General features: G+C 44.1%; 1 protein-coding gene across 1 annotated transcript in view; it reads left to right on the top strand.

The window, feature by feature from the left end:
- The window catches only part of ACVR2B (activin A receptor type 2B), a 103990-nt gene extending 81770 nt beyond the window's left edge, over positions 1–22220 (top strand). The window contains exons 3-11 of the mRNA XM_064703853.1: positions 3923–4032; positions 6277–6428; positions 8656–8799; positions 9883–10026; positions 10839–10987; positions 14907–15021; positions 16634–16772; positions 19080–19210; positions 21899–22220. Coding sequence (XP_064559923.1) covers positions 3923–4032; positions 6277–6428; positions 8656–8799; positions 9883–10026; positions 10839–10987; positions 14907–15021; positions 16634–16772; positions 19080–19210; positions 21899–22093 — 1279 coding nt within the window. The 3' untranslated portion in view covers positions 22094–22220. The remainder of the gene's footprint in view (positions 1–3922; positions 4033–6276; positions 6429–8655; positions 8800–9882; positions 10027–10838; positions 10988–14906; positions 15022–16633; positions 16773–19079; positions 19211–21898) is intronic.
- The last annotated feature ends 443 nt before the right edge of the window (positions 22221–22663 follow it).

Raw genomic sequence — 22663 nt, 5'->3', positions numbered from 1 at the left:
GCATAGAGGGAAAGAAGGCAAGTCCAAGTTAATTGGCAAAAGCAGCTCTCAGAATTGTCACTTATCTGCTTTGACTTTTTAAATAGAAGCTGCAAAAATCACTTTTTTCAGGGGTTTTGTGTTGTGTTTTGTTTTGTTTGTTTTTTCCCCTAGCAAAGCTTTGATAATTCTGGCATTCTTTGAAAAACCTGTCCTGTACCATCGAATGAAGAGCAATATGTTCTTCCAGGAGCATTTGGTGATAGAAGTGAAAACTTGGAATCATTTGGAGCTGTCTAGAAAAGCACAGATATCTGGGGGTGGTTAGGGGTTGAGATATTCTGACGTTTGTGATGTTGCAAAAAGTTCCACTGGTCTTTGGCTGGGTGAAGAGGAGTGGAGAGCAAAAGCAATGTGAGTTTGTGTGTCACTGCTTGTAGCAAGCTGAAAAGGAGTGAGGTTTTGTAGAGTGAAGGCTCCAGCCTCATTAAATAGCTGGGAAAATTAACTAGTCTTTTCTCACTTCCCTTGATGCACTTCTACAAAGGGGAAAAGAATAACAGCTAAAGAAAACGGCCCTATGAAGTTTTGTAGTTGAAAAGGACAATGTTGAGTAGCTCTGAGCTCAGGGTTTTTGTTAAAAAAACCCAAACCAATGACCAACCAACCAAGCCAAGCCCAGCCCTTTCAATAAGGATTAGCCTACATAAAATTCAAGGATTTCCCTTGATATAGCACTGATGTGGGTCGATCTCACCTTTGTGCAATTCTCTGTTGTGCATCTTTGTAGTGTCTCATTCTGAAAGTTTTAGGAAGATCAGCTGCTAAGCTGGGGTTAAGCTGGAGCTAGATTTGTGCCATGGCTGCAGTGTTTTCTCCCTTTGGTGCTGTACACTTCCCCTGCTTTTGTGCCTGCTGTCTTGGCTTATCTCGGCTGTAAGTTGTTCCTCATCTTTGTTCTATTATTAGCTCCAGAGTTACTTTCCTACCACACCTATTCCCTTGCCAATTGAGTAGCCAGGCTCTATATATAGTTAAATTTTTATTCTTTCCCAATAAATCAATCCTCCTTGGCCCATTAGTCATCTTAATGCCGATTCTTCTGAGAATAGAAGGTCACTGGAGTTTCCTACTTGCAAGCAGAAGTGTTTACTGTAAACAGATTTCTCCTTTCAGTGCCTGCTCTCATATCCAGTGACACTTGTATTGTCACTGAGTGTCTCTGCAGGGATGTAGTGTTTCTTAAACTCTGTCATAATGTGTTGCTCTGTTACAATGGTAAAAAGTTTCCAGGGCTCCTCACCAGCCTTTTGCAGCCCTGGAATTGAGCATCCAGTATTCCACTGCCTGACTTTTCAAAGCCACAAGCTCCAGGGCAAAGCTAAAAGCCCTTCTGAGAATTAAAAAACAGTACAAATATCAAAAGCAACATTTGGAATAAAGGTTAGCTTTAATTACATAAAGGAACAAACCCTCTTTAAATGCAGTTCTTTTCATTTTTTCTCTTCCCTTGAGTGCCCTTGGCAGACTTCCATGCAGGCAGTTTTGCATCCCAAGGTGGCAAAAATGGCTAAGAAGATGATTTTTTGATCAGTTGTGCTGTGCTGATGCCCTTTGTGTCTCTGGCACCTTTGAATGCCGAGTTTCTGGAAGCATCCTTGGCAGATGCACCTGTATTTTGTGTCCCTGGATGCAGGGCATGGTCCTGTTCTGGCTGCTGCAGCTGCTTTTGGAGCAGCACGTGCTGGGATGTGCCAAGTGCTGCCTCCTTTGTCACCAGAATGTGGAAAAATTTTGGAGTGGAAGGGTTGGGACGTTGAGGGTGACAGCTCCTTACTCTGTTCTTTATCTTGAGGAAACAAGAACGTGGCACATGTACATTTAAGGTTATAGGGAAAAGGTAGTGTTTAAAAATCGACTTGTGCGCTCTCCTTTATTTACACAGCCCTGCTGGAGAGGTCATGCTCACATTCCCCTGCAGAGCACGTGAACCTCTCTGAAAAGTGCCCTCCCTGCCACAGAAAAATGTGTCATTCTCTCCCTCTGCCTCAGCTGTAATATTTGCTAAGTGTAACATGTCATACATACCTGGATGGCTTCACTCAGAGACAGGGATAATGAACTGCAGATGTGGAGCAGGCTGTTTTCACTCATTAGCTTGATTTTTTTAACCAACAGATTTAGCAAAGGATGTGTTTTCTATTGAAGGCTCCAACACTGATGCTGTTAAATCCAAAGGGCTTGTTATCTGATTTCACAAAAGCATCTGGAAACGCTGTTTAACTTGTTGAAACATCTTTGTTCATTTGAATAAGTCAAATGGCTGCTTTTTTGCTTTGAAGTTGAAAAAAATCAGAGCCTGAAAAACAAACCAAGTGCTTCCCAGCTGAGACCTTGGAGGAGACAGTTTGGCTATAGCCATTTTTTCCCCCAGAAAGGGAGAAAAGCACTGAAAACTATCCAGGGCTAGGATTGAAGGGAGCCCTTTCCATTCTTCTCGTGGCAGTATGTCAGTGATAACACAGAAAGGAAGGCTTGGCATGGGTTCAGAAATGAGTAATAATGTCAAACGCTTATGATTGTTTTGCTACTTCCTCCAAGTGGTCGAGGGAAGGAAGTTATGCATATAATTTAGCTGGGCTTCAGGAAATAGTTTGATACAGTTCTCTGTGGAGAGCAGCTCTGCAAGCATAATAACTAAAACCAGAGCATAGCACAGCAAAAGGTGGCAGGGAAGGGAAGCAGCATTGAGGAAACAGAAAGAAATGACAGGTAAAGTACTGCAAAAATCACTGCACATCTCTTTTGGCATTGATCTGTGGGGAGAGGGAGGATGTGGGGAAGTGGAGTTGGTTTGATCCATGGAAGTTCCCTAAGGCCTTGTACAATGTGGAAGGAAATCTCAGTGCTGGGAAGGCTGTAGTAGTACCTGGATAAGAGGCAAAGGCAGAAAATGAGAGCTGCAACCTGATTTTCTTAAAGGTTTTTGTGCAGAAATAAGCTTTTTATGAAGGAGACAGCACTTGAAAATTAAACTTAAAAACTATAGAGATGAAATGAGAATCATAGGAGCCTCAAATGGTTGGGGTTGGAAGGGACTTTGAAAGATCATGTAGTTCCAGCCCCCTGCCATGGGAAGGGATGCATTCCACAGGCCCAAGGATGATCCAAGTCCCATCCAACCTAGCCTTGTAACACTTCCAGGGATGAGGCATCCACAGCTTCTCTGGACAACCTGTTCCAGTGCCTCACTACTCTCACAGTAAAGAATTTATACCTAATATCCAACCTAAACCTGAGGAATTAAGGTTGGATATTAGGTACAATATCCAGCCCTAATGGCTTTGAACTGAAAGAGAAACCCTCCTCCAGTTTAAAGCCACTACCTTGAGCTGTCACTGCATGACCTCAGACCTGCAGCTCTCTCCTGCTGCAGCAAGGCTGTGGCTGCTGCTTCTGGTGCCCTTCGAGTGTGCAGGGCTGGTGATGCTCAAGGCTGTGGGAGCAGCCTTAGCTCAGCCCTTGTCGTGTGTGCTTTATGGCACAATCTTTAATTGCATCATCAAATACTTCTCTGCCCTGGCAGCGTTCATATGGGCTGTGGGAAAGTCACTGCTCAGGGACTGAGGCGTCTCTCTGTCGTTTTTCTCCTTCTCATTCTGTTAGCAGCAGCGGCTGTTATTTATTACTCACCATCTAATGCCCTCAGTACATATGGAAGCATTTGTTTCCTTTGCAGTCTTTTCAAGGGTCTTTGCTATCCACTGGGGTGTTTGAGTGCCAAGTTGTTCTCCATAAGTGGAGACTGCTGATCTGTGCAGTGCAGCTGCAGGAAAAGGTGTGTGGAGAGGACAATTTGGGGCAGATTGGCTCCCAAAGGCAGGAGTTGGCTGACAATGTTTTTCTCTCCCCTTCATTCCATGTCTGTCCCTCCCTGGTGCAGGCAGGAGTGTGTGGCCACAGAAGAAAACCCTCAGGTGTTTTTCTGCTGCTGCGAGGGCAACTATTGCAATGAGAAATTTACCCACTTGCCTGAAGTCACCGGCCCAGAAGGTGAGTGACTGGGAGCATGGGGAGTTGGGGGCTGTTTCTCTTGACACATTTCCCAAGGACTTGAATAGAAACATAGAATGTCCTGAGTTGGGAGGGAATCACAAGGATCATTGAGTCCAACTCCTGGCCCTGCACAGGAAACCCCCAAGATCCACACCTTGTGCCTGAGAGTGTTGTTTAAATGCTCCTTGAGCTCTGAGCTTGGTGCTGTCACCACTTCCATGGGGACCCTGTTCCAGTGCCCAACCACCCTGTGGGTGAAGAACTTTCTCCTAATATTTGTCCTAAACCTCCCCTGATTCATCTTCATAATCAACATTGAGTTGTTGGATGTTTTGGTTATGAAGTCAGAAATCCTTTTGCTACAGTTCTTTAAGAATTGCTTGTTCCACTCTACAGCTAAGGCTGTACCAACACTTTGAATACCATCAGTAAGGTTAGGTTTTCTTCATGGTGGACAGTTCACTGCAGGATGTTACAAAACAAAATCAACAAACACAAGGGGAAGAGAGCAGAGTGATTTACAAAGCATGGATTGAGCCTCAGACTCTCAGGTGGTGTTTAACATTAAATTCACAGGTCATGAGTTTCCAGATACCTTGAGCATCTGGGATTTTTGCATTTGATTCTGTTTTGTTGGTCTGGGGATTGAAAGGGAAAGGGTGTGTGTCAGCTTTCAGAGTCTGTGGATATGCATCAAGGAAGAAAAGTAATAGCAGGACCTTCTTCAGAGGCTAATAGGAAAACAACGATTCTTTTAGATGTATAATATTTAAAGTATCATTCAATAAAAACTATTAAAACAGGTGAATCGTTTCCTTAGGTTGGTTTGAGCTATCTACATTTACTGAGATGTTCCAATAGACTTTTATCAGATTTTCCTGGGCTGTCCTGATAGGTTTTTAATTGTTTACATGGGTTATATTATCTCCTGTTATTAACGTACCCGTAGCAACCTAGTAGCAAATATTCTTTTTCTCACAGTTTTTTGTTTAATTTGGCAAGTCTTGCTATTTTTTCCTTCCCTGTCTCCAACATAGCAACATGGCTCCATTTAGTATTCCCATTGTTTGTGTCTCAACTGCACTGATGTAATTTGGAACAAGAACTACTGTGGGAATAGTGCATTTGATTGTGGCTCCTGCAGCATTTTACTAAAAACTGACAACTTGTCAATCACTGTGAAAGGTAAAGCAATGCTGCAAGGGATTTCATGCTGTCTTAATACATTTGGAAGGGTTAAGAGGAGGAAGTGTTCTGCTTTTATGTATCCCAACAAGAAATACCTAGCTTAAATAAAGGTCAGATGGAGGCTCAGCTTGCAAAGTGTGGTTTGGGCCATTGTAACTCCATTAGTAACATTACTTCTATGGAGAAAACCATGGAGCCTTGTGAATGCTGTTGCTTTGCATACAAGAACTGTGAACACAGAGTTGAATGATGGCATGTTTATGGCATGTTTGCCCTCAACAATGCAGTTTTGCCCGTTGATCAGCCAAAGCCCAACATTTGGGTAACCTTAGCCAATGCATTAGGCTTAGATACCATTTGTTTAACTCATTCAAGTCCTGAACATTTTCAACTTCTTTGGTCAGTTTGCCAGTAGACACTTGGCCAATACTGAAAACCATTCCTCCACATCTTTCACCATTCATTATAAATCCCTCTGATGGATGGGGTGTTTGGACCAAATTCCTTCCTGAAGCATCCTTTGAACCCCAAGAACTGGAAATTCTTGGTTCTATACAAATGGATTTTTGCATCAAATTCAGCATTTTTGGGCTTGAACAAAACAAAGACAAAACTCCAGATGTCACTCCCTATCACCTTGTGTATAAAGATGTGGATTCTTGGTGTATTTTTACCTTAGTTTTGTTTTCAGCACCTAGTCATACCCCTTTACAATTACCATGGGGGATATTTTTCATCTGTGGAGCTAGAGCTTGGCCAGCCATCCCATCCAACACCAAAAGTGGTCCATGTAGCATTGGAAGCCTTACTTTGCTGAGCCCCAGTGTAAATATGACTAAAGACCATAAACACAGAGGAAAAAGGTTTGTCCATCAGTATGAATCAAGCTGTAAAGATGATTTTGAACCTTGTGGCTATCATCATAGGAGTGGATGATATCAGCCGTGGATTGGAGGGACACATGGGGTTTGGTCGCCTCTGGATGTGCAGCTGGCAGTGCTGCTGCATTCCTGAAGCTCCTTTTCCCTCTCTTACCATGTTTTTTTCCCACAGTCATCTACGAGCCGCCGCCTCCGACGCCGTCGCTGCTGAACATCCTGGTGTACTCGCTGCTGCCCATCGCCGTGCTGTCCATGGCCATCCTGCTGGCCTTCTGGATGTATCGGCACCGCAAGCCTCCCTACGGCCACGTGGACATCATTGAGGTCAGGGACTCGCTCCCCTTGGCTTGGGCCTTGTAAAACTCTTCTCAGGTGGCCTAACTTTTCTTCTTCTTGGAGTCTTTGCTGGTCAGAGTGACCCTGAGATGCATTAGAAAGTCTTTTCCCAGCCCAGTGATTGAAGGAGTCAGAACTCTTCAGTTCTTGTTCTCAAGTTCAACTCTTCAGTTCTTGTTTATTGTTTCTTATCTATAAAATTCTTTCTCCGACCAGCCGAGGTCTGTCTGTCTGGCAGGTCAGGTTGAGGCACACTGGTGTTGTCTTTTTATACTAAAAACTATGTGTACATTATTTACAATAACTTCCCAATACCTATCACCTGTGTTACACGGTGAGTTTCTACTCTGTAGGGGGATAGAATATAAGTAAATAAAGGTAGTATAGAAAGTAATCTTACCCCCTAAAGAGTTGCAGCTGGGTTTATTATTAAAGATTAGGGGCAGGCCTGATTTTAACAGACCACAGCTGTAGCCAAAAAGAAGAGTGTTATAAAAGAGTGGATTGGTTGTTTGAGAGGAACTGGAGTCAGTTGGCTGCTGCAAGGACAAGGAAGAGTCAGTGCCTGGTGGAGCTGCCTGCAAGAAACATCAAGGAGGTACAAAACTCTGGCAATATGGAACCCTTGCAATGTAATGACAGCACTACTCTAAACCAATCTAAAAATGCCAACATCACCCAGAAGATGGAGGCTAGGAAGAAGAAGAAGTAGGAAAAAGGACAAGGCACACTCAAATTCCTCCATCTTGAGATTCTGAGACCCATTCTAAAAACCTCAAAAATCTATTTTTCACCCTGTGGTAGATTCACTATCATTCTACTTAAACTTTTTTGACTTGTAATTCTTCATGTAAGGTTGGTAATTGTTTTTTCCAAGGGCTAAATCAAAGGCACAGGGATCTTGGGCTCTGTGCCAAGGTCCCTTAGCCCCCTGACAGGGTCTTGAGTCCTCCAGGGAGCTGGAGGAATTTCCTGGGTTCCAACACTTCACTGCTTTTTGGAGCTGGTAGCACAGTTGGCCTCCATGGAAGTGTCAGACTGATGGGTTTAGGTGGGTTTGCCACCATATCTGAGATAGCTGAGGGAGGGAATTAGACAGCCCTGCTTGGTGGCTGCCCTTCCTCCCAAACTCTCAGACCCATTGCCTGATTTCAGACAACTTTGTAGAGCCTCAGAGATCTAAGAGATGATAAAGTTCCTGCCAGCTCTATGAGAGGAGGGAAGGTGCTTTCCCTGATGAAGCTCAGGTTTTATGAACCCTCAGAGAACAGGTGCAGGAGGCTTTGGGGTGACCTAATTGCAGCCTTCCAGTACCTGAAGGGAGCCCACAAGAAGGAGGGAAGGGGGACTTTTCACAAGAGCATGTGGTGACAGGACAAGTGGGAATGGGTTCAGATTGAAAGAGAACAGATTTAGATTAGATATTAGGAAAAAATTCTTCCCTGTGAAGGTGGTGAGGCCCTGGCACGGGGTGCCCAGAGAAGCTGTGGCTGCCCCATCCCTGGCAGTGTTCAAGGCTGGATTGGATGGGGCTCTGAGCAACCTGGCCTAGTGGAAGGTATCCCTGCCCCCATAGTAGGGGTGTTGAAACTGGGTGATATTTAAGGCTCCCTTCCAACCCAAACCGTTCTATGATTCTGTGAACCTTTCCTGTCTGAAAGCAGGTAGGACAGAACTCCAACCCCACAGGTCCTACAGAGTCACATTGCTCTCCTGGACAGAGTTTAAACAGATGTGATCTGTGTGATGCTGACAGACCTGTTCACTGCCCATGGCTGGGGTGGCATGGAACATGCCAATAAAGAGCAGTGGGAGGTTTTAGATGCAGTTGGCTCTCTGGTCACAAAGATCTTAAGGTTCCCACTTCCAGCAGGAGGTAGCCTTGAGGACATTGGTGCTTTACAGCCAAAATAACTTTTGCTTTGAAAACACAGGAGAATTCAGGTTTTGCCCAGAGCACGGCAGGCTGTAGTGTCACAAAATGACACTTGGAGGTGTAGATTGTTTTATGTCTTCTATACCAAAACCCTACAGAGCAAGCAAGACAAGGAATTTCAGGCTGTTCTTGCTGCAAACAGTGCACCTAAATAATTTTCAATAAATAAATGTTATCTCTTCACACTTCTTTCATATGCAGTCTCTTGATTTCTCCCCTCCCTTTATTTTACAGCCCAGCTTCAGCTGCTGCTGACAGTGGTGTTTTTCTCTTGTGCAGGATCCTGGCCCACCACCCCCTTCTCCCCTGGTTGGCCTAAAGCCCCTGCAGCTCTTGGAGATCAAGGCAAGGGGACGCTTTGGCTGTGTGTGGAAGGCTCAGCTGATGAACGACTATGTAGCAGTGAAAATCTTCCCCATTCAGGTAACAGGGACATGGCATTAGGTTCTTACTTGCCAGGGGCTTCCCCACCAGTGCTGAGATGCTCTAAGTGCCTGTAGAGATTATGGTTTTTGAGACCATGAAAAGATGCATTTGGGCTCTTCTGCTGGGGGAAAAGGTTCAAGGACCCTTCCTTCCTGCACTTCTCCCTGTGTTATCTCATTACCAAATGCTTCCTGTAGTAGTGCTTGTTGCAAGAAGGGCAAAAACAAGCACATTCTGAAATCTACAGGCTATGTTAACTTCCCTGCAAATGCAAATAAAGTGTGGTTTAAATCCAGCAAGGCAGGGTGCAGCTGCAGTGCCCAGAGTGCACACAAACGGCCAGAGCCCTGGCTTTGTGTCCTGCCTGGGTGGGTTGTAAATCTGGATTCAAACCTAGTGAGCAGTTTACAGCCTCCAAAGGCAGAGCCCTGGTGCTGTGAGAGATAATTGTGCTGCAGTGTTTCTGTCAGCTCCTGTCTTCTGCTCTAGGAAATCTTTGAACATTCCTGACTTGGTTCTCTAGGAACTGCAGATGAAAAGAGTAAAGCAATCAAAAGTCAAGTGAAACAAAAATTACAGAAAACATCTTTGTGCTCCTCTGCTGTCTCCTTCATTACTTTTTCACCTCATATTTGTTGTCAAAAGAGATCTGCACATCTTCTGTCCAAGCCAGCTGTGACCTACTAGTAAATATTCAGTAGAGCCTAGATTAGATTTTGCAATTGCAGCAATTACACTGCAAGGCTGATCCTGGGTGCTGTTTGCTCAGGCTTTCTTCTTGCAAGTATCCTTAGGAAATCTTGAAAAATATTATTTGTCAGTAAGGTTGGGTTTGGCTTCCTCTCCACTCCCCACACATGTCCTCTAGGAACAGCTGAGGATAATTTTGGAGAAGGGAGACTGAGGACAGCAACTTGTCTTTCTTCTTTAGGGAAAACAGCCTTTTTTTGCAGGGATGCATCACATCCTAACACAGGAGCGTGATTTTTAGAGTAGTGTGAGCAGCTCTGACTGCACTGAAGGAGCTGTTTGCTTTAAAGGGAAGCGTGATCTTTGATGGTGCCTTTCTCCCTGCTTCAGGATAAGCAATCTTGGCAGAGTGAGAGGGAGATTTTCAACACTCCTGGCATGAAGCATGAAAACCTTTTGCAATTTATCGCAGCAGAGAAAAGGGGGACAAACCTGGAGACAGAGCTCTGGCTGATCACAGCTTTCCATGACAAGGTAATGTATCATTGCATGTACATTTTGGGAAGGCAGAGAGGGAGGTATAGCAGGATTATAATCTCTGTAATTCCCCCAGTGTGTTCCTGGTGGGCCATGATTCTGTGGTAGCAAAGTGCTCCTGCTCCCCTGATTCAAATGCCCTTCCTTTAGTTCTCAAAGCTTTCCTATGCAAATAAAGGATTAATAAAAGTGGGATTTAGGAAGGGACAGAGGCACAAAAGGCCACAGCTCACATCTGTAGTGGTCACCATCTCTTGATGTGCATAGATGAGCATCATGGGAGATTTCACAGATCCAGCTTGGCTCCTGCAGATGGGCTCCATGTTTGCTTTTGAGGCTTGGGGCACATCTCCCCCTTCATGGATTGCTTTAGTTATAAACCATGACTAACACTTAAAACAAACGTGCAAATCTGGGGTTGAGCCAGCAGTGTTATCCCCCTGGTAAATCCAAGGTCTTCTTGAGTCAATCATTGCCACAGCCAGCTGATACCATGCTTCATCTTGCATGGAAGGCTTTCCCCTTGCTGAGGTTGGATGAATTGTTCTGGTTAAAAAGGATTTTTTCCCTTCCTTACCTCCCTCCCTTTCTCTGGCAGATAAGTAGACATCAGGAGGTCTGTGCTGTCAAGGGCTGAAAACTCATGGACATTTCTGATCTTTATTTTTTATTTTTGCTTTCATTAGAGATTCCCCTCCCACCATTAAATCAAGGCTCAGATTTTTCAAGCATTCTCTAAACTGATGAGTTGGCACATCTGTCACATAGAGGGGTCTGTGATTAAGAACTGACAGTGTCCTGTTCTGCAGGGTTCTCTGACAGATTACCTGAAGGGCAACATCATCAGCTGGAATGAGCTCTGCCATGTTGCAGAAACAATGGCCCGTGGCTTGTCCTACCTTCATGAAGATGTCCCCTGGTGCAAAGGTGAAGGACACAAACCTGCCATAGCACACAGGTAAAGCCTCTTTTGTTGACACTGTCTTTGAAATGATGCTGTTGAATGGAGGAGGAGGTTGTGCTTTTAGGAAGTAAAGGCTTTTTAACCCAGCAAATCCTGTGCTAAGACAAGAATTTTTTTCAACCACATGTAAAATGCTGAGGGGCAAATAAGTGTCTTGCCTGTGGAATAGCACAGTTGGTAATGGTTGATGTGAATGTCCAAAGAGTAGGGGCTTCCCTCTTCCATCAACTTCCTTTCTGGTGGAAAGGGAATTCTGCTGCTGCAGAACCATTCTTTGAAAGGACTTGGCTTGATAATATCATCACATTATGGTCTGTGTATTTCTATGGCTGTGTCGCAGACATCTTTTATGAAAAATCCTTTCCTTAGGATTTTCCTCCTGAGAAGCTGAGAAGCCTCAGGAACAAAATGTAAACATTGATTATCTGCTGCTGTGGAATGCAACAGGTGCATCTGTGATTGCCCCATGTTGGTTGTTTCTAATTAATGGCAAATCACAGTCAGCTGGTGCAGACAGAGAGCCCAAGACACAAGCCTTTGTTAACATTCCTTATTATTCTATTCTTAGCTAGCCTGCTGAGGAAATCCTTTTCTTCTATTCTTGTAGTGTAGTTTTAATATAATATATATAATAAAATAATAAATCAAGCCTTCTGAAACATGGAGTCAGATCCTCATCTCTTCCCTCAACCTGGGACCCCTGTGAACACCGTCACAATGGCTGTACCAGGAGCTGGACCCTATTTTTCCTTGATTTGGACTGATAACTCCACTGTGTCTTTCCACAGAGCCTTTGATCATTAGGTAAAAAATGGAGAAACAGTGGAAATGCAGAAAATGGCTCCTAGTTACTTTTCCCTGTAGTTTTATAAGGCCCAAATTGTACCAAGATGCTTATAAGAGACACCACAGCAGGTGCCACTCTGCCCTGAGACCTCCTGGCACTCTCTTCAACCCCCCTGGGTGGCAGTGCAGAGGGGACAGCAAGAAAGCAGCTGGGTTAAACCATCCTCATGCTTCAGCCCTTCTCCAAAGTCCCACGCTGCTTGCCCTAGATTAAAGCATCTCTTCTGAGTGCTTTGCTGTGGCAGGGCAGGATGGGGGAGATTTCCAGAAGGGATTTACAGGCTGTAATCCGTGGCCATACTCCTGCATTTCATCTAGGAGGGACTTAAACCCCACATCCAGCTGCAGCAATTTGTACCTGATCTAGCAGGCCCGGCTTCATTTATGGCAAGATAATCCCTGTTTTTGCAAGGGTATCCCTGCCCCCAAAACACCCCACCTCCCCAAACCTGAAAGTTTTGGAGAGCTGGGGGCTTTTGAAAGAACCTGCAGCTGCCTTTGTGCTGCTCCTGGAGCTGACCCCTGTGTCCCTGACATTTGTCCCTGTAGAATAAAGGCAGCGGTTTATAGATGAAAATTCCTGAGGGTGGGGAACAGAGGAAGGCTATAGAAAGGCTTTAAAGCAACAGATCGTGCTCATTAGTGTCCCTGTCCATTTAGCTGGTGATAAAAGCTGTAGAATGCAGCATTTGTGTGAATTTAGCACATACCTAGTGGAGGAGGGGTTTCAGAACACAAGGGATTTCCCTCGGATTATCCTTTTAATTTTATTTTTGAAAGAAAACACTAAATGCATTTTAAATCTGGGGAGGGGGGCGTGGGGGCTGTTTTTGAATGGCTTCCCACAGTGCACATGGATGGAGATGCTGGGGTTGCCAGGTGGGACTCCCCAGTCACTGCTGGGCAGGGGTTCAGCCAACTCCTCTCTGGCCCCCGGCACCACAAGGAGGATTAAGGTTATGGAATCACTTGTTGGTGCAAAAGTGCCCCCACGTGGAAGCTGCAAATAAAATCTCCTGTGTCTCAATCGAATTAACTCACCCATTACTCATAGTCTGCTTGTTCTGTATTCCCTAGTTTGAAGTGCTATATGAAAAAATAATAAAAAAGAATCTTCTTTTCACGCCACTTTTCTTTGGCAGTGACCATTTTAGGATGGTCTAATGCATATGGGAAATCTACTTGGCATGGCTTGGATTAAGTCCCTCTCCCTGGCCTGGGTACATTTGCATTGCAGCTCAGACTTGCCAGTTCAAGGTGGTTTGTGAAAGGAAGAAAGGAAAGCGTGGAAAAATGGGGAAATGTATGGAAATGGGGGGAAAAAATGGAATTGCAAAGGAAAATCCCTGCATGGTGTACCAAGATGTAGGAGTTAACTGTTGCATGCCTGAAGGGCACTGCAGGTGAGGAGCAGCACCACATGCTCATACAGTAATGCTGGTTTACATCTTGTTTCACCTTGGAACCACATGGTTCAGGCAGATTGTCTGATGATTTCTGTGTGGTCCTCATTGAGCCACTGCTTTGCAAAAATCTCGTGCACAATCTGTACCATCCTGAGGGCATAATCCCCTAAAGCTGAACGAGCAAAGGCGTTTATCCATGTCATTAGATGATGGCTGTTTCCTAAGCCTGTGGGGAAACTGCCATGGCATGGAAGCAGGCAGTCCCTGGGATGCCAGATAGAGTGAAATGCAGTTTTTCTGTGTAATGGAGGGGTTCCAATGTTGGGGAGGCTCTGCAAAGCTGTACTCAGTCCCTAGAGCTGATGGAAGCTGGTTTCTGCTGGGGTTCACTGGCTGCACAGTGCCCTCCAATTCCACACCCACTTCCCCCATCTTAATCCTCAAGCCAGAAATGCCCATCACACTGTGTTCAGCTTAGAGAGGATAAATCCTCTCTTCTGATATTTTAAGCTCAGAATCAGGGGCTGGGTGATTTTTGCTTGCAGAGCTTTGAGCTGATGCTCTGGCATGTGAGGCTGCAGGGAGCAGCCCCTTCTCTATGGTCCAGCAGTTTCTCTCTTCACAAAGAATTTTGACAGGTCTCTCTAGTGCAGAACAATTGTATCTGCCCTCATTAATTATTTTGTGCAGGCCTGCAATGTCCTGCAATCAGCAGGGTCACCGAGTGAATTGATGATAGGGAAGTTATAATGCTGAGCATACAGGACAATTGCCATCTGCTGTCTAAGGTCTGTAATTTAATTAGATTGCCAAACATTCCTTTTCAGATGAAAATGCAGGAAGCCCAGGGAACAGGGCTCGACTGGTTTGGCATCTCAGTGTGATCTTCCTCCACCCCCAATCCTTCCCAGCCCCTGCAGATTTACCTGAGCTGCCCTGAAATGATCCTGCTTCAGCACAGCACTGACACAAATGTCCCCTTCAAGCACAGAGCCACCATCTCTACTGCAAATTCTTACACCTGCCTGTCAGCTGCCTGCTCTGACCCTGACAGCGTGTCTGTGTGGCCTCACCCCCTTCCCTGCTTGCTTCCCAACCCTCTGAATTCTCCAGGGAAGATCAATCCAGCAATTACAGCAGAAGGCTGATGGATGACTGTGGCAAAAGTCTGTTGAAGCATGTAGTGAGGGTGGGGAAAGTCTCACCAGCATCTGCTGATTTCCAGAAAGATCTGATTTTGTAGATAGGAGCAAACATCCTTACTAGGATAAAGAGTAATGGACTCCCTTAACCTGCCTTGGTTTTGTTCTTGGGAATGAGAAGCGTCCAGAGCTGGTGCTTGGAGCAATAAATGATGCCTTATATACAGCTTGCTCTAATTAAAAGAGCCCCTTCAGACCAGGTTTTATTTTGAGATTAATTCACTGTGGAGTTTGGCTGACTGTACTGGTCAGCTCAGGGCTGCTTGGTTGTGTTTTGGGGACAAGGACAGTGAGAAGCAGCCAAGTTTGCAGCACTGGCCATGCTGGGACTCTGAGGGAGAAAGGAAGAAAGGAGCTGATTTACTGGGAGCTGCTGAGCCTATAGACAATGTGTGTGCTGCAGTGTGATTTACACACATGCCATGATAAACCTTCCCTTGCTTCTTGCCTTGTCCGTAGGGACTTCAAGAGTAAAAATGTCTTGCTAAAGAACGACCTGACAGCTGTGCTAGCTGATTTTGGACTGGCTGTACGGTTTGAACCTGGAAAACCTCCAGGGGACACTCATGGACAGGTAATCATTACCTTTAACTATTAAAAAAGTTGGCCTTGCCATTGCTTCTCTGGAGTGGGGGCTAGTTTATGTAGATGCATTTAATTCTCTTTGAGATATGTATTTTTTCCATGACATAAATTCTGGGAGCTGCTGTAACCTGGGTGAGTGGGGAGGGTGCTCAAACTTTCTGATTGCTGTGCAGGTGAGGTCCCTCCAGCTCTGGGGTCAGGTGGCTTCCTCCTTCAGACACAGGGCTCATTGTCTCTTTATTGTTTTGGTATAAATATCCACAGAATCACAGAATACCATGTTGGGAGGGACTCAAGGATTATCTGCTCCAACCTTTCTTGACCAAAGCAAGGCAAGACAGCTCAGCTGAATGTTAGAAGTGTTTAGTTTTGGAGTCAGCTGCACATCCCACTTCTCTAGGCCATAACACAAATATTAAAGCTCCTAAATACTAATACTGATACCACAAATCTAGTATTAATAATCCTAAAATTATTGATTTAATTTTAAGAATTCAGCCAGCTTGGCTGCTTGGGTGACCTTTGGCACAGCTGGCTGTGAACTGTGTAAACAATATACTACAATTTTATGTGTTCATAATTTTCTGCCTTTTTGTTGCAGCAAGCAGCCCCTCATTCTGCTCTAATGCCAGGACAGCAAGTTCATCATCCCCTCTTTGTGCCTCCAGTGCTTTCTGAATTCCCATCTCCAGTGTAGTCTCCTTTTTTTTTTTAACCTTTATCTCAGAAGGAATGAACACTCTTCTGGGTTAGCCCTACTCAGTTTTCCTCATTTTTGTCACCTTTTTTTGATTTTTCCAGTATTTTGCACATCATTCCATGGCTCCACTCAGTTCCCACTGGCTCAGCAAGAAGAGATAAGAATTTCCTTAAAGAAAATTATTAAAAGTGTTTCAGTTCTCAAGAAAGCTGCTTTTTTTTTTGTTATCCTGTCTACTCTCCTACATTATAAGCTATACTAACCATAACAATGGAGGCACTATAAGCCTATTCCCTCAAAACAAGAACAGATCTTTTCCAAACCATTGCAAGCCAGGGTTCATGTTTTCCTATTCTGTGGATGCAGGAGAATTATTTTATCTAGGGCTGTCAAAACAACACCTTTTCCTACCATTTCAGGATATATAATTTTTTCCCTTTTCTGTTTTTTTTTGATTCTGTTTTTGTTTATTTGAGGGGTTGTTTGTTTGGATTTGGAGTTTTTTATTGAGAGTTTTTATTTTGGATGAAAGAGGACTGAACTTTTCAAGCCAGACTTGACCTCAGGGTGTTCTGTGTGTCTCCAAAGACATAATTTCATGCAGGGTGTTCTGCCAGAGCAACATGCAGCAGGATGCAGACCTGCAGTGTGCACTGAATGAGTATCACACATGTAGCCTTGCACTTTGGCTCCCTCCTTTATGTTGCTTATCTGGACTGGAGTGATCTTAATGAGAATCAGTGTCAGAAGAAACAGCTCCCCTTTGCTTGTTTTTCGAGCAAGGTGCTCCTTTAGCAGCAGTGGCCTCCAGGCTAATGAAACCAGCTGTCACTCACCTCCACCCAGCAGAGGCTGAGGGGCCCAAATGCAATGTGGCTTGAGCTGTGTTTTTTCTCTGTAGGTGGGAACAAGGAGGTACATGGCTCCCGAAGTGTTGGAGGGAGCAATCAACTTCCAACGAGACGCCTTCCTGAGGATAGACATGTATGCAATGGGACTGGTGTTGTGGGAGCTAGTCTCCAGGTGTAGAGCAGTTGATGGTAAGAATAAAGACTTATTCCCTAGGGAGGGTTCTGTTTCAATGTGGTTTAGTTGGCCAGAGAATGGACCTATCTCTGTTTAAAAAAAAAAAAAATCAATTGCATATTTTTTATTAAAAGCAGCTAACCTGTTTTTCCTTTGTTTTTTAACATAAGGTGTTACTCTCTGTATATTATAACCTTTGTAAGTGCTCCAACCTCAAAGTACTTTTTACTAGGTTGGTTACCTTGCAAATTGCTGAGAATTCAGATCCCTAGGGTGGGTGTCCTTTACTCCTGAGCCTGCCCTGTGCTGCTCTCAGTGGCACTCTACATTTCTGCCTGTGACCAGGGCATGCCTTGGGCCCCTGAGAAGAGCCACACAGCCAGCTTGGCTGTCACCTGGCTTATGCAGGGCAATGGGGTAGCCTGAATGGAAAGCACCTTAGTGAAATAGCAGAAACACAGGGCTGGAAGGATCTTTCTGGGTCAACAAGCCCATTTCCCTGCTATTATAAGTCATTAGTTATTGATCTTTGACTTTTGCTGATCAAACCCTCTCTCAGGAATGGGCTAGGTTTGTTGTTTCATTCACAGCTTTGGAAGATCTCACTTTCTCCTGAAGGATCTAAAAGTTTGAACTTCATGGTGTCTTTTTTCTCCTTTTTTTTTTAAATATTAAAATGATGCTGTGAAGTGGGGCATCTTTTCTGTCCAACCAGCACATCTGTCCTTTAGTGACCCTTGCCATGTCCAGGACATGGAAGCAGTCACATCATTGTAGTAGCTCCAAGGCTGCTTCCTCCAGCTTTTTTCTTCTTGTATAAATATGGGTGCTCTGAACTGAAAATCAAGTTCATTAAACAACAGCATCTTGCCTAGACTTGAAATGTTTTTGTTAGCATTACAGTGGGACTGAGGAGTGTAATTATAATTAAAATGTCTCCCATAAGTGTGTGGTAACAGAAGGTCTCATCTTCAGAAATGTACAGTCTTAAGAGGTAAAATGCAGGGAGCTGGGAGCACAGTAGGTAAAACCATGGTACACAAATCATTCATATAGGAATTGCCCTTCTCTGTTGAGGTGCCCCAAATATCCACTTCCATTTTTCCTGTCATGTTTGTGATCTCCTGCCAGTCCAGACAGCTGAGATACCCCAGGTGCCACACACAGCACCACTGAGTCAGAGGGAAGGCTTCCTTTGGGGTGATGGGGAGTTACACTGAGCCTCATCTGCACTGCAGCTCAGAAGTGAGGCTGTGTAAACAGCACATTTAACTTGCAGATCACCAGTGCAGCTCTCTACAGCCTGGGTTCCTCTTGGAGGAAGAGGAAAGTCATAAGTGGCCCTGATTGGAGCAAGTGTTTCAGTTTGGTTTAGTGACTGCCACTGAGTAAACAAAAATAATGATAAGCCACTTTAGTGATTTCATTCTTCAGAGTAGACATTGTGCTGTTGGTGTCAGAATTCATGAGCAGATGAAGTGGTCAGCTCTTTTATTTTAATCTGGAAAGAGCCTTTTGAGGTATCTCTGCTCTGAAAAGAGGTCATTTTTTGCTACTGAGAAACCATAAGTGGTGCCGTGGAGCACCCTGAGAAGCCCATCAGTTAAGCTGGGCTGCTCTTTGTGAGAGAGCATCTACACATTGCCAAAAGCCAAATGCTGTTTCAATAAGCACAAGTTGCTGCTATCATCCAGCATCTGCACTGATACTCATAACAGTTGTCTCATTCCCATGGCCCTGGGCAGTTCACAGCCATAACTGGTATAAGTAAAGCACTCAGAAATCATTTTACACTTAGGAGCCAGTACTTGGGACAACCGCGTCCATTGTGTCAGAGCTGACTCAAACCTACGATCAAACCAGATCACAAAGCAAGAAATTATGTGTTGTATATACTTGACCTTGTTAGTCAGTACTAAAATGAAATTATGCTCATGCTGAAATCCTTCTCTAGGTTATTGTGTGTTGAATTGTTGTGTTAAAGTGTGGGGAGGATGAGCTGATCTGCTCTTTATATTAAATAAATCATGGATTACCTGGCAAACTTCCTCAAGGAAAGGGTGAGATCTGGAGGCCTGGCTGAGGGTTTGGATTTGTAACTCAGCGAGGTGGAAAATGCACGGCCAGACAAGCAGCAGGGACAGCAGAAACCATTGTGCAGGAGGAATGTAAATCACATTTGTCTGCAGTGACATGTGAACGTCAGCCTTTGTTGCTGTAGGTTGAGGTTGCTCCAGAGCTGCAGCTCACTCATGCATGGGGACACCGTGGCTCTGCAGAGGCCATTCTTGCCCTAACCTGATTCTCTGTGTGCACTGCAGGTCCAGTGGATGAATACATGCTGCCTTTTGAAGAAGAAATAGGTCAGCACCCGTCCCTGGAGGACCTGCAAGAAGTGGTGGTTCACAAGAAGATGCGCCCCGTGTTCAAGGATCACTGGCTAAAACATCCCGTACGTCCCTCCTGGTTTAACAGTGGAAAATATTTTCCTGTGTGATGGGAATGAGGGATTGGTTATGCATTCCCAGTGTTAGCCAGAGTCAGCTCTGGGGAAGGAGGGGGTTGCTCAACATCTTTGTGCTGCCTTTTCTTTTTATCTCTTGTTTTTAGAGACTAAACAAGCTGCATAATCAGCTAGTGCTGAATGTGGAGCGTGTGGTGCTTTAGTAGGGCTCCTTTAGTATGGTGAAAGAATGGAAAATAAAGTCCTTTCATTAGGAAAAAGAAAACCATCCATACCATTGGAGACAGACTCCTCACAAGGTAGATACCAATGCAAGACTTGGAGCAGTTTATGGAGGAAAAATTAATTAGATGTGAAAGCAAGCAGACAATGAAGCAAAATGCAGTGTGGGTTTCCCAGAGGTAGTTCATTTCAGGCTCACGTTTTTAATAAAAGAGCTGATTTTCCTTAGATCGGGAAGATAAGAGATGATGACATCTCACTGGGCTTCAGTAAGAAGTCAAATGCCTCTATTTTGCTCAAACTGCTACAGATTTTGCTAGAGTCAGGTGTACTAACTCATTTCCCAGAAGTTAAGGAGAGCTGTGGATTGTTAAAATAAAGTGTTCCACTTCAAATGAGGGTTCAAATAAAAGCTGTGTTCTTCAAGCACTGTTGAATTCAGATTTTTTGGGGATACTGAGAGAAGTGATTGCAAACAAAGCAAATGGTTTCATAGTAACTGATACAGTGCTGCCAGCTCTCACAGTTTCATCATGGGAATCTTAATATTTGTTGTCTTTTAAAGCCTCAACTGCTGAATCTTGGGATTTATTTTGATATTAAAAAAAGCACTTCTGGGCCGGAATGCGACCAAGCCCTAGAAAGCAGATGTTTAAAAAGAACCATGAAAACACATATTTAAAGTAATTTTTGAAGCTTATCTCATGGTAATTGTCATACTGTGGAAAAAATACTTGTAGGGGTTTTTTAGAGCATTGACTGTGTTAAGTGGATTTCTCCAGCCACTGACAAGGTGGTGCCCATGATGCCTTAAAGATATAGAAATAAAACAACACATTTTTGAGACAATATTAGCACAGGAGATAATATAAAAACTGATCTTTCATTGGAGGCCTCCAGGGGCAGATGTGGAAAAATGTCCACCCCCACACAGGGCAAATATATCTTTATAAGTTTAGCTGATTAGCATAATTAACAAGAATCTCCAATTAGAAACACAGGTGATGAGGTAATTCCTCCTCTTGGTTCAACCTTTTCTGGACCCCCCCATTGGTAACAGCTGTACTCTGTTTATGAAAAAGTGTCCTGGGAGGGTAACTTGTCCTTGGTTCTCAAGAAAACACAAGGTAGGACAGGAGCCTTGGGAATGTGTTTTGTCTTTCTGCCTATCAGGGTAGGAAAATGCTGGAGCTAGCTAGGAGCTATATAATTATATATAAGTAACATTTTTGGCCTCAATTCTATGCCATAAGTCTGCACAATGCCATTGTCAATCTGTTCAAACTATCTGCTTATGAATCCTGCCTGATCCTCATGGTAGAGTTGAAAGCCTGATCTTTCACCTGTTAATATTTTCACATTCGTCCTTAACTTTGACAAATTCTGTACTGTAAAGTTGACTTAAGTACAGTTTGATGTCAATTCTTGTGGAAAGAGCTTTCTGCATGTAACATTGCCACTGTCAATCTGTTCCAATTATCTGCTTATGAATTCTGCATGATGCTCATGATAGGGCAGGTGACATTGCTTATGAATTGTGTGATGCTCACGATAGGGCAGGTGATGTTGCTTATGAATTCTGCAGATCATCACAATAGGGCAGGTGACATTGCTCATGAATTCTGTGTGATGCTCACGATAGGGCAGGTGACATTGCTTATGTATTCTGCGTGATGCTCATGATAGGGCAGGTGACATTGCTTATGAATTCTGCATGATTGTCACAATAGGGCAGGTGACATTGCTCATAAATTATGCGTGATGGTCACAAATAGGGCAGATGACATTGCTCATGAATTCTGCAGGATCCTCATGATAGGGCAGGTGACATTGCTTATGATCCTCATGATAGGGCAGGTGACATTAGTTATGAATTCTGCATGATCGTCACGGTAGGGCAGGTGACATTGCTCATGAATTCTGCATGATCATCATGATAGGGCAGGTGACATTGCTCACGAATTCTGCGTGATGCTCACGATAGGGCAGGTGACATTGCTCATGAATTATGCGTGATGGTCACAAATAGGGCAGGTGACATTGCTCATGAATTCTGTGTGATGCTCACGATAGGGCAGGTGACATTGCTCATGAATTCCACAGGATCCTCATGATAGGGCAGGTGACATTGCTTATGATCCTCATGATAGGGCAGGTGACATTGCTCATGAATTCTGCGTGATGCTCACGGTAGGGCAGGTGACATTGTTTATGAATTCTGTGTGATGCTCACGGTAGGGCAGGTGACATTGCTTATGAATTCTACATGATCCTTACAATAGGGCAGGTGACCTTGCTCATGAATTCTGCCTGATGCTCACGGTAGGACAGATGACCTTGCTCATGAATTCTGCCTGATGCTCACCATAGGGCAGGTGACCTTGCTCATGAATTCTGCCTGATGCTCACGATATGCAGGTGACTGAAGGTGTTTTCTGGCTGTTGTGTCCGCAGGGCCTGGCGCAGCTCTGCGTGACCATCGAAGAGTGCTGGGACCACGACGCCGAGGCGCGGCTCTCGGCCGGCTGCGTCGAGGAGCGCATCGCGCAGATCCGCAAATCCGTCAACGGCACTACCTCGGACTGCCTCGTCTCTATCGTGACGTCCGTCACCAACGTGGACTTGCCACCCAAAGAGTCTAGTATCTGAGTGCTGGGTCCTGGTTCACTTTTGTCTTTCCAGACTCAGCGGATTTAAAAACAAACATACAAAAAAACGACAAGGAAAAGAGTTTAAAGAAAAAAAAAAAAGTACAAAAAAAACAAAATCACAAAAATTCAACAAACCCATGAATGCAGCTGCTATTTTATCTTGACTTTTTATTATTATTGTTATTATTATTATTATTATTTTTTTGGATTGGATCAATTTTACCAGCACATTGCTCTACTGTATTAAAAAAATGGACATTTCAGCAAGCATTCAGGTGCCGACTAATGAATGCAGAAAAGGTGCAGGTACCTCAGAACCTCAACAAACTCACTTCAGTTGTTTTTATTTTATTCAGTTTTCTGGGTTTCTCTTTATCAGTTTGTCTTCTGAGCGGAGCATCTGTGACGTAAAGGAAAACCACCTACCACCTTCGAAAACGCAATGCTGCAAACTGTGGAGGAAACTTAAGACTGTTATGTAAAGAATACACCTTCCTCAAAAGCATTTTTTCCCCATGTTGGTTTTGGGTTCAGTTCCTTTTTTATTTTTTTTAAATTTTTTTTTTTG

Source organism: Zonotrichia leucophrys, chromosome 2, assembly GCF_028769735.1.
Source record: "Zonotrichia leucophrys gambelii isolate GWCS_2022_RI chromosome 2, RI_Zleu_2.0, whole genome shotgun sequence".
In the NCBI taxonomy this organism is placed as follows: domain Eukaryota; kingdom Metazoa; phylum Chordata; class Aves; order Passeriformes; family Passerellidae; genus Zonotrichia; species Zonotrichia leucophrys.
Note: the sequence above shows the minus strand (reverse complement) of the source record. Positions and strands in the feature narration are given on the sequence as shown.